This window comes from Rana temporaria, chromosome 6 (assembly GCF_905171775.1).
Source record: "Rana temporaria chromosome 6, aRanTem1.1, whole genome shotgun sequence".
Taxonomy (NCBI): Eukaryota; Metazoa; Chordata; class Amphibia; order Anura; family Ranidae; genus Rana; species Rana temporaria.
Window position 1 is genome coordinate 8,849,934 of NC_053494.1, and position 13,705 is coordinate 8,863,638.

The following is a 13,705-nucleotide window of genomic DNA, read 5'->3' on the forward strand; positions in this document are numbered from 1 at the left end:
TTATGGTTTGGTCTCAAATAGTTGCCGACACCCCTGATGAACAGAAAAAAATGGAGGATCCCCCAGGGTGGGGCTTTTTAGGCAACAGTAGTACAAGTAGTCATGGTAGATACAAAATATATAATAGTTTAATAATAACAGGACGGTATCAAACAACGTTCAGTAAACGTATATAGTACAAAGGTTTAAAAACAACACATTAATGGGGTGTATTGGAAAAAAGGTGAAGAGTCCACAATATAAATACTGGGCCCAACGCGTTTCGGGTTTCCTTCTTCAGGGACCGAAGTATGTGTGGAGTCAGAAAGTGTAACAGACAACTTTTCTAGAAAACAAATAAATGACAATGTGTTGAAAATAATAACATACAGATGAAAAACATTAAACTGGTACAGATAAGAAAAAATCATACCACCCGAGAAGTTTCAACGGCTCAGCACACCCCTTAAAAGGACATCGCAATCGGGACGCATGGCAAGCCTCAGATGGTAAGGAGAGGAGTGAGGACTGGCATCTAATATCAATCACAGCGTAGCAAGACCTTTGGCCCGAAGTGTCACAGCGTAAAAGTTTATTGATTGTATATATATATATTTTTACCTGTCCAAAATATAAATAAGAGGACAGGATAATATCAACGGTGCCGCAGGCAACAAAAACGAAAAAGAACGCAAAAAAGGATCGCAAAAAAGAAAGCTGAACCAAGATTTTATATATGAGGCTAGAGACAAACCTGTAATGACAAAAAGTGGCCAGAGAGGTCAGTAGAGGGATCGGAAGCTAAAAAATAAATGAAAGAAATAAATCCCAGTTTAGAGATGTACAGAGTATAGGAAATGGCATGTAAAGCAATAGTATGGGGGTCAGGGTGGGAAACATGAAGGGACAAAGTACTTACATGGGAAGAAAACACAAGCAGTGTAGAGTGTGTACAGCTGCTGCAGCCATCCAGCAATGTCTGACATTGTGGGGCTGCTTGGCTTTTAAATAGGAGAGGGGGAGGAGTAAGGTGGGAGGGGTCTGTAAAGGAGCCTGCGTTGCTATGGGTCAGTGTGGAAAAGGGGGCGTTGCCTCCAAGTGGGGAGAGGGGAGGGACAGGTAAGCCCTGCTCTCATCATGTGGGAGCCCACACTAATGACGTGCAGGGAGAAAAAAAAAAAAAAAAAAAACATGGCAAGTGACCAGGAAGATCACCTGTCACACTGCAAACGGAAGGAGACAACAGGAAGTGAGAGGAAATCTATCCCTAGGAAGGGAAATTCTCTTCTGTAAGAGGTGTCTCCTGTCCACTGATACTTTATCACCAATCCTTGTTTCACTAAAAAACCCAAATTTTCAAAAAAATAATTTGTCATTGGGACAGAAAGTGAACAGATGCACACAGACAGCAAAACAAATGTTTACAGGGGTGATAACCCTTCTCTATGTTTTCAGAAAAGCTTAAAAATAGATTTTTTGGCTGGAGCTACACTTTAAAGAAGTACCAGTTCAAAATTACAAACAGATTCTACTTAACAACAAACCTACAGTCCCTGTCTTGTTTGGACCGCCTGTATACTGCTGTTCAAAGTATATAGGGCCAAAGGGGTTGGTAATGACCTGGGGGGAGGGGGGCGGGGAAACCCATGCTATTTTTCTCAATGATTTTCATCCATATTGCAGGGACCAGACATTACATTAAAGCCGCAAGCAGTTTTAAATTACTTTTTTCTTATAGTAACCTCATTTTGTGCAGGGACAGTTCGAAACACGTGCCACTTCACAGGCATACTATAGACACCCAGCAGGTACGATATTTAAAGAAATTTTTCATTTTTTTTTTCACTTTAAGCATCATTAAAATCACTGCTCCCGAAAAAAACAACCGTTTTTAAAACTTTTTTTTCCATTGATACATGTTCCCTCGGGCAAGACCCGGGTTCTCAAAGACGTTTTACGACAATAACTTGCATATTTGGCTTTAAAATGAGCACTTTTTAATTCGAACGTTTGAGTCCCATAGACTTCAATGGGGTTCTTAATGTTCGCGTGAATGTTCGGTCCGTTCGAAGGTTCTGGTGCGAACCGAATGGAGGGGTGTTCGGCTCATCCCTACTCCTGACTAGGCTACAATGTGGCCAGTAGAATTTTTTTTGGAGTCCCCGGACTTAGTGCTGGTGATTCTACCTCCACTCCAACATCCCCCAGGACCTCAAAGGGGTTACTTGTTTCAATTCCAGCTCCCTTTACTTTCAATTTATTAGCCCTTCTCTTCTTAGGGCTCTCCAAAGCATCCACCTTGGTCTTGGCACCCAGTGTCTCCATCTTTTCCACCTCCTCTTCTTGGGCTTCCTGCACCTCTGGCTCCCACTGTAAGGCTGCTGCCAACTCCTCCATAGCCTCCTTCACCGCCCTCTCCACCTATGCTCCACTCTCCGCTGTTAATGGCTCCACACTGGTGGGCGGCACTTCTACTCTTTCCTCCACTCTATCCTCCACACCCTGGTGTCAACTTTCTTCCTCTTCCACCACCACCTCCTCCTCCTCCTCTTCCTGTCTTTCAGGAGAGTCAGACAGCACCTGAGTGGACACTGGTCGTCCACCCTCAGCGGTGCACCTGACAGCTTCAGCATAAGAGACTTGGGGGCAGATTCTCCTACAGCCACGCAAAATTGTGCGGGCGTAACGTATCTGATTTACGTTAAGTAAATAAGTTGCGGCGGCGTAGCGTAAATCCCCCTGGCGGAACTCAAATTCGGCGGGTTGGGGGCGTGTATCATTTAAATTAAGCGCGTCCCCGCGCCAAACGAACTGCGCATGCGCCGTCCGTAAAATATCCCAGTGTGCATTGCTCCAAATGACCTCGCAAGGACGTCATTGGTTTCGACGTGAACGTAAATGACGTCTAGCCCCATTCACGGACGACTTACGCAAACGACGTAACTTTTTCAAATTTCGACGCGGGAATGACGGCCATACTTAACATTGGCTGCGCCTCATATAGCAGGGGCAACTTTACGCCGGGAAAAGCCTAACGTAAACATCGTAACTTTACTGCGTCGGCCGCGCGTACGTACGGGAATTCGTATCTAGCTAATTTGCATACTCGATGCGGAATTAGACGGAAGCGCCACCTAGCAGTCAAAAAAAATTGCAGTTAGGATCCGACGGCGTAAGAGACTTACGCCTGTCGGATCTAATGGATATCTAACGGCTCAACGCAGAGATACGACGGCATATCTGGAGATACGCCGTCGTATCTCGGTTGAGAATCTGGGCCATAGGCCCTTCTTAATTTTGGACAATTCTTCACTGTGTGATCAAGCTGTCCACATATATCACAGGCCTGCTTAACCAAGCAAGCCCCAGCCTCATGTCCCTCCTCCCCACAGTTCCGGCAGTGCATCTTCACATTATATTCACCTCTGGTATGCCCAAACTTATGACATCTCCTGCAGTATGTCGGTTGAGAACACAGAAAAATTAAGGAAGTGTGAGCCGCTCAAGCTGTATGGGAGTGAAGTCCCAGTGCTGGCTGGGAAGGGAGCTCATCTATGCTCCAGGCAATGGTAGAGAATGACTTGGAGGGGGTGGCATAGTGGGGGTCCAGGCTGAAACTTCCATTCACTATTATACAGCAGGTCTTGATTTGATGTGCGGCTCCTGGGACAACTATTCACTCTCTAAAAATATTAGAAATAGTATTCAGTTTTTATTTTTATTCACATTTACATGTAGAGCAAGCTGAAAGTCAGTTACAGGGGTTGGGACAAACCATATAACACAGCTGGGGTGCTTACCATAATTAGCGTTTATTCATAATGTATAAAACTATCTTCTAAAAGAAAAACAACTGTAAGGGCTTGGTTGCCGTACATTTGCAGCCAATAGGGCAGTAAAAATAGAAGGCTGATTCAGGGTTTTACCACTCCCCAAACACCCAATTTAACTTGACATTGCAGCCAGATGGAGTGGAACAAATGCCCCAAGGAAAAATGATTCCCCATATCCCTTTCCGTGGGTAGTACTGTCACCAAACCCGACCTATTCAAGTAAATGGCGCATGCCACAACTAAGAGCCAAATGCCAGGCTTGTGGTTGCAACAGGTCATTCCCATTCAAAATGGCCTTTTCGGCTGCAAGGCTGGGTTCACACTGATGCAGGAACCCTGTGAATTCCTGCATCGAACCCGTTTTGCATGGCAGTTCACACTGCCATATGCGAACTGCTGGGAAGTGTCATACAACATTAACGGCACCCCCATTTCAGCTTGCATATCACACTGCGAAATGACAGTTGGGGCATGAATCGGATTGCATAGGTGTATACACCCATGCGATCCGATTCTAGTGCGGCCCTGTGCGTGTTTGGTCTGAATGCGGTGCGATATCAGCCATACTCTCTCTATGGCTGAAATTGCATCGCATGTGATTTGCACTGCAGTGCGGTGCGAATCACATGCGATATCACACATATAGGAGGCAGCAGTATCACTTCTGAGCCCCTGGTTGGGTCAATCGATTCAGGCTCAGATTGTTTTTCATAAGCTATCGCAAGTGTGAACAAGCCCATTTAAATATACAGTATTCCATAATAGCTACAAAGGCCATACTGTAAATCCACTTTGTGTGCACTAAATGCCTTTGCAGACACAGACATTACCTTGTATAAGTAGCAGTGACATCATCACTGCGCTGTACATAGCCTGTGCAGAGAGCAACGCTGTGGGAGGGGCCCAGCAGGCTCCACCCACTACAGGCCGTCTGCAGAAAACTACAGGAGGGGGCGGAGACAAGACCAGTCCCCCTGCACAAGGTGAAAGAGCAGCAGTGAGCGGTCTTTATTACAGGAAGTCTCACACTGGGTTACTGCACAGATCTGGAGGAAATACACAAAGCTTACTGAGATTCAAGAAGAATACACATAATGATAGTATTTACACAATTATAAGATTTTAACTATTTTTTTTTTATTTTTTTTTATTATTTTGTCTAATGAGTTCCTTGATAGGAATTGGGTTATGTTCTTTAAGGAGACAGTGAAATTTGTTCTTTTCCGGGGTACCCCAGCCTCTTATATATAGATAAAGTGTCCTCATCTTCTTTTGGTTGGTCTCCGCCCTCCACACATTATCATATTGTTCCGTTGTCAGAATTTTTTTATCCATGAGACCATCAAGAACTGGCTCTACAGTGGTCACCTTTTCTATTAATTTCACCCGGTGTTGATCTACAAAATGCTTTCCACCTGCAAGAAGAAGACACATATATACCTTTACTATAAGCACTTGTATTCCCAACTTTTCACAAGTCAGCTGGATCTATTCTGGGCTCTTTTTTAGGAGTAGCATCTTTCTTTGGTTGGGACTTCGTTTGGCCCAGCCTCCTCGGCTCCCTTGCAGGACACTCGCTGCTGCAGTATTGGGAGCCTCACATGCGCTGGTCTTTGGCTATGTCCATCGGTGAGTATGGGGTTTTCCATATCAAGGACCCCCTTACCCTGTGCCCTTTATATCATACTACGTACTTTATCCTTTCATTCTAGGTATACCACGAGCATCTACCCCTGAAGAGCGAGCTAAGCCTCGCGAAACGCGTCGGGTATACACATGATGCTTGTATGTTTTTTAATATGGACAGTTACTTGCAATGTCATTTTACCTATTTTTTGTATTCTGTGTGAATTGGCTCATGTTCATGACATTAATGTATGTACTGCTTTTTACTTGAATTAAATATATACTGTAATTACTCCTGGTATTTTATTGGCTCCACAGTGCTCACCTCATTTAAAGTCCCAAGGGCGAATTTTTATTTTTTGTCTTTCTTGTTTAAATACCATAGAAAGCTTTTTTATACTTGCCTAACTGCGTCCATGAACCTAATGCCGCGTACACATGATCGGTTCGTCTGATGAAAACGATTCGATGGACCGTTTTCATCAGACGAACCGATCGTGTGTGGGCCCCATCGTTTTTTTTTTCCCATCGGTGAAAAAACTTAGAACCTGTTTTAAAATTATCTAATGGTTAAAAAACTAATAGAAAAAAACGATCGTCTGTGGGGAAATCCATCGGTCAAAAATCCATGCATGCTCAGAATCAAGTCGACGCATGCTCGGAAGCATTGAACTTCATTTTTCTCTGCACGTCATTGTGTTTTACGTCACCGCGTTCTGACACGATCGGATTTTTAACGGATGGTGTGTGGGCGCGACTGATGAATGTCAGCTTCATCGGATATCCGACGAAAAAATCCATCAGACCGTTTTCATCGGATGAACCGATCGTGTGTACAGGGCATAACGGTTTCCCAGAGTCAGAGATCTAGAACAGCAGCAGACTCGTTGTCTCTTAAGGACATCTTATGTTACAGTCCTCTATATGCTGAGACCTCACCAATGGAAAGCCAATAAGAAGTGTTGTGGAAAACGAAGTGACATGAATGCCCAAAGAACAACCCTCTTCCTCTTCAATGAAGAAGATAGAAGACTCAAAATCATGCCCGTTATATGACCATGGATTATGCTATTTTGGAGATTTAGGGCCAGATTCAGAAAGAGTTATGCCGGCGTATCAGTGATACGCCGGCATAACTCACACTTTGCGCCGGCTTATCTGTTTTCTGTATGCAGAAAACAAGATAAGCCGGTTTGCAGCAAAGATCTGACAGGCGTAATTGTATTACACCGTCGGATCTTAACTGCAATTTTAAAATGGCCGCTGGGGGCGTTCTCGCTGATTTACGCCGAGAATATGTAAATCAGCGAGATACACCAATTCACGAACGTACGCGGGCCCGACGCAGTCACTGTACGCCGTTTCCATAAGGGTTTTCCCGGCGTAAAGATAAAGCTGCCCAAAGCAGGCGCATCCTATGTTAAGCATGGACGTCGTGACCGCGGGAAATTTGAAAATTTTTACGTAGTTTGCGTAACTCGTCCGTGAATGGGGATTTACGTCGATTACGTTCACGTCGAAAACACCGTCATAATTCGGAGCATGCGCACTGGGATTTTTCTAAGGCCGGCGCATGCGCAGTATGTTCGCCTAATTTAAATAGGAGACGCCTCCTACCCGCCTATTTTGAATTAGGCCGCCCAATTTACGCTACGCTGCCGCAAATTAACACGCAAGTGCTTTGTGAATACAGCACTTGCCTGTTATATTGCGGTGGCTTAACGTAAATAAGAAAAGTTACGCCGCCGCAACTTTGCGCGCGGCTTTATGAATCTGGCCCAGTGACTAGAGTTTTTTAAGACCATCCCAGTGAAGTTATGTCAGTAAGGGGAAAGAGAGCTGCCAAAGCAAAAAGCAAAATTAGACAATCAAATGCAAACATTTGCCAATAGATTTTGTCAAATAGTATATACAGTATACCCTTAGCATCCCTCATACTTGATATGCTGAATAGTTGTAGAGGACAAGAAAGGTAACCATACTTTCCGAGTCTACACTTTCTTAGATTTGTCTATAGGGACTGCCCCGCCTTCTTTGAACTACTAGAAAAGATCAATGCATGGAAGATACCAACTCTCAACTGAACTGCCCCTTCTGTAAACCCATAAAATAATATTTTCTCTTTCTCCCATTTTATGATAAAACTCTGCTACAAGTTACTGCACCATCTTATTATGTAAGCCAATTGGATACCTTGAGTGATACATGCAAAAAACAAAACAAAAGTAATTCATCCAAAGAGCTTACCCTTTTTAGCTTTTCGGGTTTGTTTTAGTTTTCCAGTTGGACTTTTTAACTGCCCTTGTTCTTGTTTTTTCCCCATAGATCTATTTTGTGCTGGTCTTTTGCGTTGTTTAACTGTTGCTGCTTCAATTTTTGGCTGTTCACCTATGCCTTCACCAATACGGACATCATCTTTTGGGTCTCCTCGGTTCTGGTTTTGTTCTTGCAGATCGCTGTTTCTGAATTCTTTAATTGCTTTTGTGTTTCCAAATTCTTCGATTTCTCTATATTCCATAAATGATTCTTGTTTTTCTTGCTTGATGTTAGATTTCAGATCTTTATAGTCTGTTCCTTCTTGGCCTTCCTCAAGTCTTGTTATGTAAGTTTTTCCTTCATTTTGGTCTGTTAAAGAAATGGGAATGCCAGAAGTATCTTGGCTAGTGTCCGGTTTGGTAATTTGGGGATCTACTTTTCTGGGTACATTATTTGGTTCCTCTTGGTTATCCTTAGGTTTTAACATTTTATTTCTGCCATCTTCTTGTGCTGAACAAGGTTTTGGGACCCTGCTATTCACTTCTCTTGGGATTTGTGGAGATCTTGGTACTCCGTCTTGAGCCTCTACATTTGAACTTTTCTTTTGTGAGGGGTTCTTTTTTAAATGAGCTTTGTCACATTCTTCAAAGACCATATGAATGAAATTAAATAAATAAATCACAAAACAAACTTTGTCACCATAAAAATACATTAATAATATCACAGTGTTTCAAAGTGAGGTCTGATTTAAAGGGGTCGTAAAGGTAAAAAATGTTTTTCCTAAATAGCTTCCTTTCCCTTAGTGCAGTCCTCCTTCACTTACCTCATCCTTCCATTTTGCTTTTAAATGTCCTTATTTCTTCTGAGAAATCCTCACTTCCTGTTCTTCTGTCTGTAACTCCACACAGTAATGCGAGGCTTTCTCCCTGGTGTGGAGAAAGCCTCTTGAGGGGGGAGGGGGCGAGCAGGAGGGTCAGGACACTCTCTACTTTGCAGATAGAGTAAGGAGCTGTGTGTTAGTGGGCGTCCTGAAACTCCTGCTCTCCCCCTCCCCCTCAAGAGGCTTTCTCCACACCAGGGAGAAAGCCTTGCATTACTGTGTGGAGTTAGAGACAGAAGAACAGGAAGTGAGAATTTCTCAGAAGAAATAAGGACATTTAAAAGCAAAATTGAAGGATGAGGTAAGTGAAGGAGGACTGCACTAAGGGAAAGGAAGCTAAATAGGTGGACATTTTTTTTTTCCTTTACAACCCCTTTAAGATTCGAATATATTTACTCATGATTATGTAAAACCCTACATTTGCTTCATATTTGATTTCCTGGAATAATTTTTTCTTTCAATTCAACACTTTACTGGAAGTTTTTTTTGTTTTTAATGTGTTCTTGCATCACATTACAGTGTTGAAATCCAGCTTGCAGTAAAAAAATGGCATCTTATTTTAATGGCAGACCCACTTTGCCACTGTCAACCTATGCCCATTACATACCTGCCACCTGGACTTTAGCATTGCTCCTCTTCTCTTTGTGTTTCTTTCTAGCTGTTAATAGAAATAGATCACTTGTTTAAACAGAAATTACAGCACTACTGCAGTTGTTCAAAGACAAAAAAATCTCACACACATGGATGCAGAGCCTCTGAATCGGGGCCTTTGCACATTTCCCTTTGAACCTGTCAGATTTGTCTGTTCAGGTGAGTCTGTGCAGCATAAACCTATTCATTTTGTATGGGCTGCCCACACACAGTTTAGTACCTGCTGTGTTAATTAGCCCAAAGAGAGGAAATTAGATTCATTGCCTGTCCAATGTGATCATGAAGTGTTCAGCTTCATTCACAAGCTTAGTCTCTGTGTCCTGCATATGATTCCTGTTACTGATCTGGCTCACCCCTGACCGGATTTTGGATTCTACTCTCTATCACTGCCTGCTAATTTCTGACCTCAGCTTTATCCACGATCTTGATTCAGCTTATGATGTTGTACTGCACTTCCCACTTGTTGCTGACCCTGGCTTTCTCTGTCACTCCGCTACTGTTTCTAAATTCTGTTTGAGGAAATCACCTAGTACCAGGTCTGGACTCCTCTAGAACCAGCTACAGTCATCTATGTGTATCCATGTCACTTGCCTTCTGGGATCATTGGTGGACTCCACAATCCTGAACCTGTGGACAACCAGAGGTCCACCTTAACGTGTGACGGTTTCACTCGTGGTGCTGCTGATCCATTAATTGGCACTTCTGGCGGTATGCTCTGCTGGATCTTCTTGGACTGAATTCTCCAGTCTGGGGTTCTGCAATGAACATCTTCCAGTTCTCGTGTTTCTCTGGTCACTTGGCATTGTCTGTTCTACTTCCAGTGGTACTTGGGCAGTTGAAACAAGAGAGTTTCCTATCAGTTACGTGACAGCCTCCATCTCAGCACATACGCAGGCTTTTGAAGCCCTTGACATTTTTACCATCGTATTCGTAGATGTTTTTGCATCTTTCTTTCTGTACCAAACATCTACTGTATTTCACAAAATTGCTTCCGTATTATACATTTGATAACCTATCAGAAACTTGGCCAAACTGTACCTCACGCATGTCAGTAGATCTAGAGATTTATTCAGCTGGAGCTATATGTACATCTCAACTTTCGTTCCCACCTACGAAGTGTCCCAATTGGTTGGCAGCCCCCATCGATAAATGGGGAGGCATAGCTTACTGACTTTTCTTGGGGTAAGACACGTTTGCATAAAACTCTAGTTGCCCACAAGGTGGGTTTATAAATTTAGGTGAATGGAAAACAAACAAAACAGAAGATACAAACAAGTTAACTTTATTGGCCTTCAAAATAATCGTCATCCTTCACAACACATTTTTGGCAATCAGACAAATTTTCTCACCGCTCCAGGTGAGCCCCGTGAGCAATCAAGGGCTGTTGAACCACCAAGGTGCTGGCAATGCTGATGATAGCACAATAGAAGAACGAAAACTGGATAGCCGCACTCCAAATCACTTAAAAAAAGTTGTCTTTATTTTTCAACTGTACACACAGTCACTGCAACCAACAAAACACAGTATGGCCGACGCGTTTCGCACTTACAGTTAGTGCTTAGTCATGGCTCAAACGCGTCGGCCATACTGTGTTTTGTTGGTTGCAGTGACTGTGTGTACAGTTAAAAAATAAAGACAACTTTTTTTAAGTGATTTGGAGTGCAGCTATCCAGTTTTCGTTCTTCTATTGTGCTAACACTTTTGGCAATGTTCATAAACCTTCTGGGAACTATCAGCAAAGGCCTCTTTAGGAGTCAATCGCAGAACCACTGTGAGGCCTCGTACACACGACCAAAAACCAGCAAGAAACTTGCTGGGAGATATTTTTTTGCCGAGGAAACCGGTCGTGTGTACATTTTCGTCGAGGAAACTGTCGAGAAACTCGATGAGCCAAAAAGAGAGCATGTTCTATATTTCCTTGACGGGAATGGAGAAAATTGGCTTTTCGAGTTTCTCGACAGCCTAACAAGGAATTCGACGAGCAAAACGATGTGTTTCGCCCATCGAGTTCCTCGATCGTGTGTACGAGGCTTCAGAAGAAGGATTGGTCCTGTGTATGGAACATTTCTAAGTTCTGGAATATGAACTAATGTGTGCCCACCTTGTTTTAGGTCTTTCTGGAGTTCACTACTTGTTTGATTAAGACTCATGTTCTTAAGAACTGTTATGACACGTGGTGGTCCGTTTCGTACTGTATAAGATTCAACAATCTTCTCAGCTATTTCTGCAGCGGATTGATTTTTCAGATGACGATTTTGGATCTTCTTTTTTTTCCGAGGTGGCTCCATCTTGCAAAACATCTTTTTGAATGTTTCCAAATCATTTTCTTTCAGGCGGTTCAAATATTTACCCAATATTTTGATAGTCTGCTTCATCATCCTTGTTGGCGAACCTGCACACTGTGCCCTAATACATGGAATTGTGGATAAACAAAAACAGCAACAGGTTAAAGGGTCACTAAAGGATTTTTTTTGTTTAGCTAAATAGCTTCCTTTACCCTAATGCAGTCCTGGTTTCATGTCCTCATTGTTCGTTTTTGCTGTAATCCTTCTCTGTTCTGCACACTTCCTGCTTGTCTGTTTCCTGATGAAAAAAAGTACTGGGAGCTTCTCTCTGTGGTCTCTAATCAAGAAGATTACTGTGTGTCTAAAACCCCTCAGAACCAATCACTTTCGTTTTAAAAATAAACACTGCCCTGTATTGGCTCTGTGTCTCTGTCCTTTACACAAGCTTGAAACTAGATGAAAAACGAAACTGAAAGTGCAGGCACATTATATGATTTATTTTTATCTATTTTTAATCATTTTTAAAAGGAAAAACAGAAGGGAATTCGTCCCCTTCCATCAGGGCGGACCAGAGGGCCTATAGAGTAGCCGTGACCTGTCATCCCCCCGCTCCGCTCATTGTGGCCCGCGGCTGGTTACCAAGTTGCTTAAGTGGCCCTTACTCTTCAAAAGGTTGGGCACCCCTGACGTAGAATATGCAAATGACTAGATACGCCGATTCATGAACGTACGTGCGCCCGTCGCAGTAAAGATACGCCATTTCCGTAAGAGGTACGCCGGCGTAAAGATAAAGCTGCCCCCTAGGTGGCCTAGCCAATGTTAAGTATGGGCGTCTTCCGTGAATGGGGCTGGACGTAATTTACATTCACGTCGAAACCAATACGTCCTTGCGGCGTACTTTGGAGCAATGCACACTGGCATATGTACACGGACAGCGCATGCGCCGTCCGTAAAAAACGTCAATCACGTCGGGTCACCAATCATTTACATAAAACACGCCCCCCTCATCCTCATTTGAATTAGGCGCGCTTACGCCGGCCCCATTTACGCTACGCTGCCGTAACTTAGGAGGCAAGTGCTTTGTGAATACAGCACTTGCCTCTCTGACTTACGGCGGCGTAGCGTAAATACGATACGCTACGCCGCCCTACCTGAATCTAGCTATATGTCTTTATACCCTGTAAACAGTCATTTCAGCAAAAAAATTAAAAATTTCCTTTACAACTCCTTTAATGTAACCATAAACTTTAAAATTATTAAAGCCCAACTCCAGGCAATTATTTTTGATGAATCTCCCAGCAGGTGTTGGGGGGGGAAAAAAAGCATTTCAGGATGCAATATTTTCTGGTGCTGCCCTTCTGCAGTAATTATCTTTTTTCACTAGAAGTCCTCAGTCTGCAAGGTTTAATTACATTGTCAAGTGTCATTCAACCCTAAGGCCCCGTACACACGACCAAACATGTATGCTGAAACTGCTCCGCGGGCCAGTTTCAGCAGACATGTTCGGTCGTGTGTAGGCGCGAGCGGGCCGAATTCCAGCAAACATTTGCCCGCTGGGCCTTTTCCCAGCAGACAAATATTCCTGGACGTGTTTTAAAACCGTCCGCTGGAATCCTGCCCGCTCGGACATGTACGGTCGTCAGTACAGACCTACCGTACATGTCCAGGCGCCCGGCGTCCCTCGCATGCGTCGAATGACTTCGACGCATGCGTGGTAGCCTTTAAATGGCAGGCCCGCCCACGTCTCCGCGTCATCGCCGTGTCATCGTCGCGGCGACGACGCGGACACGCCCCGCGTAATGTTTACGCGCGGACTTCTGTACGATGGTGTGTACAACCATCGTACAGAAGCCCTCTGGCAGACATGTACGGTGAAAACGGTCCGACGGAGCGCTTTCACCGTACATGTTTGTTCGTGAGTACCTGGCCTAAATCTTAACATACAAAGCATTCGTGGGAATTCATTCATTGAGAAACATCAAATATCTGTAACGTACAAACAAAAACACTAAAATGTACTGTCACTTAGAATTTTACATGCTTTTACTTTTACACATTAAGGGCCAGATCCACGGCCCCGCAGCGCAACGTAACTTAACAGATTTAAGTTACACTGCCGCAAATTTACTAAGTTAGGTATCGATCCACAACACACTTACCTGGAAATTTGCGGCGGTGTAACTCAAATCCGTCCG

At 43.6% G+C, this 13,705-nt stretch overlaps 1 protein-coding gene and 1 long non-coding RNA gene across 2 annotated transcripts; both read right to left on the reverse strand.

Moving 5' to 3' along the window:
* Positions 1-285: 285 nt before the first annotated feature.
* On the reverse strand, positions 286-1,116 carry LOC120942584. The gene is made up of 4 exons (XR_005750192.1): positions 899-1,116; positions 734-780; positions 413-600; positions 286-325 (listed from the first exon to the last, which is right to left on the reverse strand). It is a non-coding gene; the product is annotated as an uncharacterized LOC120942584 (long non-coding RNA).
* A 6,498-nt stretch (positions 1,117-7,614) lies between these two features.
* LOC120942585 lies at positions 7,615-11,690 on the reverse strand. Its single transcript, XM_040355564.1, has 3 exons — positions 11,327-11,690; positions 9,182-9,232; positions 7,615-8,336 (listed from the first exon to the last, which is right to left on the reverse strand). The coding sequence occupies exons 1-3, from the start codon at positions 11,601-11,603 to the stop codon at positions 7,669-7,671; spliced, it is 996 nt and encodes a 331-aa protein (XP_040211498.1). The 5' UTR covers positions 11,604-11,690; the 3' UTR covers positions 7,615-7,668.
* Positions 11,691-13,705: the final 2,015 nt, after the last annotated feature.